This window comes from Sinocyclocheilus grahami, unplaced genomic scaffold, assembly GCF_001515645.1.
Source record: "Sinocyclocheilus grahami isolate Dianchi unplaced genomic scaffold, SAMN03320097.WGS_v1.1 scaffold39129.1, whole genome shotgun sequence".
NCBI lineage: Eukaryota > Metazoa > Chordata > Actinopteri > Cypriniformes > Cyprinidae > Sinocyclocheilus > Sinocyclocheilus grahami.
This window is the reverse complement of record NW_015523416.1, coordinates 1-1,300: the sequence shown is the minus strand read 5'-3', so window position 1 is coordinate 1,300 and position 1,300 is coordinate 1. Positions and strand designations below refer to the sequence as shown.

At 38.5% G+C, this 1,300-nt stretch overlaps 1 protein-coding gene across 1 annotated transcript; it reads left to right on the top strand.

Annotated features, from left to right (window-relative positions):
- Positions 1-407: 407 nt before the first annotated feature.
- LOC107580658 (protein farnesyltransferase subunit beta-like) lies at positions 408-1,294 on the top strand. The gene is made up of 2 exons (XM_016266331.1): positions 408-630; positions 721-1,294. Exons 1-2 carry the CDS (start codon positions 466-468, stop codon positions 841-843), a joined length of 288 nt encoding a protein of 95 aa, XP_016121817.1. The 5' UTR covers positions 408-465; the 3' UTR covers positions 844-1,294.
- Positions 1,295-1,300: the final 6 nt, after the last annotated feature.

Sequence of the window (1,300 nt, the reverse complement as noted above, 5' to 3'; positions counted from 1 at the left end):
TTTTTTTAGCTTGTTTTATAAATCATAAATCATGATACCAGTAAAATTAAGTATATACTAATTTTGTTGTATTTTCTTGGAGGAGAAAATGTATTTATGAAGTTTAGATTATTATATACTTCAGTCATAAGGCATGTAAATTTTTATCATGAAAATGCATTTTCTAGTTCTGCTCTGCTCTAAAACATTTCATCAGCTAGATGAATGCTCCTCTAGAGTTTGTGTGGAGTGAAACTCTGTCGTGATGTCAAATTTGTGAGTGAATCATTCTTTTGAATGAATCCCAAACAGGACTTTTAATGATTTGTAAATATCCTATTGCCGTAACGAACAAAACCACAAACATCTACCTGGAAAGGTCATGGAAAAACCATTGGCCTGTTGTAGGCCTTTACATCTGTCTTATTTAACCTTGTGGATCAAACTAAACTTTAAAATCTGAAAAAATCTGTGTTTTTACTAACTATGCAGACTAAACTAGACTTTCATAATAGTTCCTCACTGATTCCCCACAGGTCTAGAGATTTCTACCACACGTGCTACTGTCTGAGCGGACTCTCAGTAGCACAGCATTTTGGAAACAAAGACCTCCACAACGAGCTGATCCTCGGTCGGGACGAGAACAGACTGGTGAGAGATACTGAAAATTCAGTTGAACCAACTCAAATTGAGATTAATGTACTAATACTAACTAAATGTTCTCATATTTCTTCTATCCAGGCACCAACTCATCCAGTTTACAACATCTGCCCAGAGAAGGTCGCCCAAGCGATTGAACATTTCCACCAGTTACCTGTTCCAGTTCAGACGGGACCTACACCAAGTGCAATGGACCAGTCATAGACTTTTCCTTTTTCTATTAGAAACATATTTGGGGGTTTGAGCTAGCTTGACCTAAGGCAGAGGCATCTTCTGTAAATGCTGTAGCCAAACGTCCTTTGCTGGTCTGTACAGCATCTACAGATGGGGAAACACTCTGAGGGCCTGATCTACTACAGCTTCAGCATGGAATTATGGGTTTTAGCCAGGGAAAACAGTAGAGACTGACTAGGCGAGGTGTTTTTCATGCACCAGTCGTTGATTGATATTTTATTGCACATACCATCTTATTTTGGGCTTTGGTAAATGTTTCCCAGAGTGCACGTGGCAGTAGGTTCTGGACAGAAATAAAGACTTGGATGGAAGTTTGTTTTTAATATATCCTGGCTGGTGTATTGTGGATGATCTATACTCACTGTGGGCAGTCCATTATTTGACTGTAACTTGTCATCTCTAATTTGGAGTGCTGTTTGACTGAAAT

Coding starts and splice junctions, on each gene's coding strand:
- LOC107580658 (XM_016266331.1), top strand. CDS start 466: ATGCAGACTAAACTAGACTTTCATAATAGTTCCTCACTGATTCCCCAC. Junction 631..720: donor GTCGGGACGAGAACAGACTG/GTGAGAGATACT, acceptor TCTTCTATCCAG/GCACCAACTCATCCAGTTTA.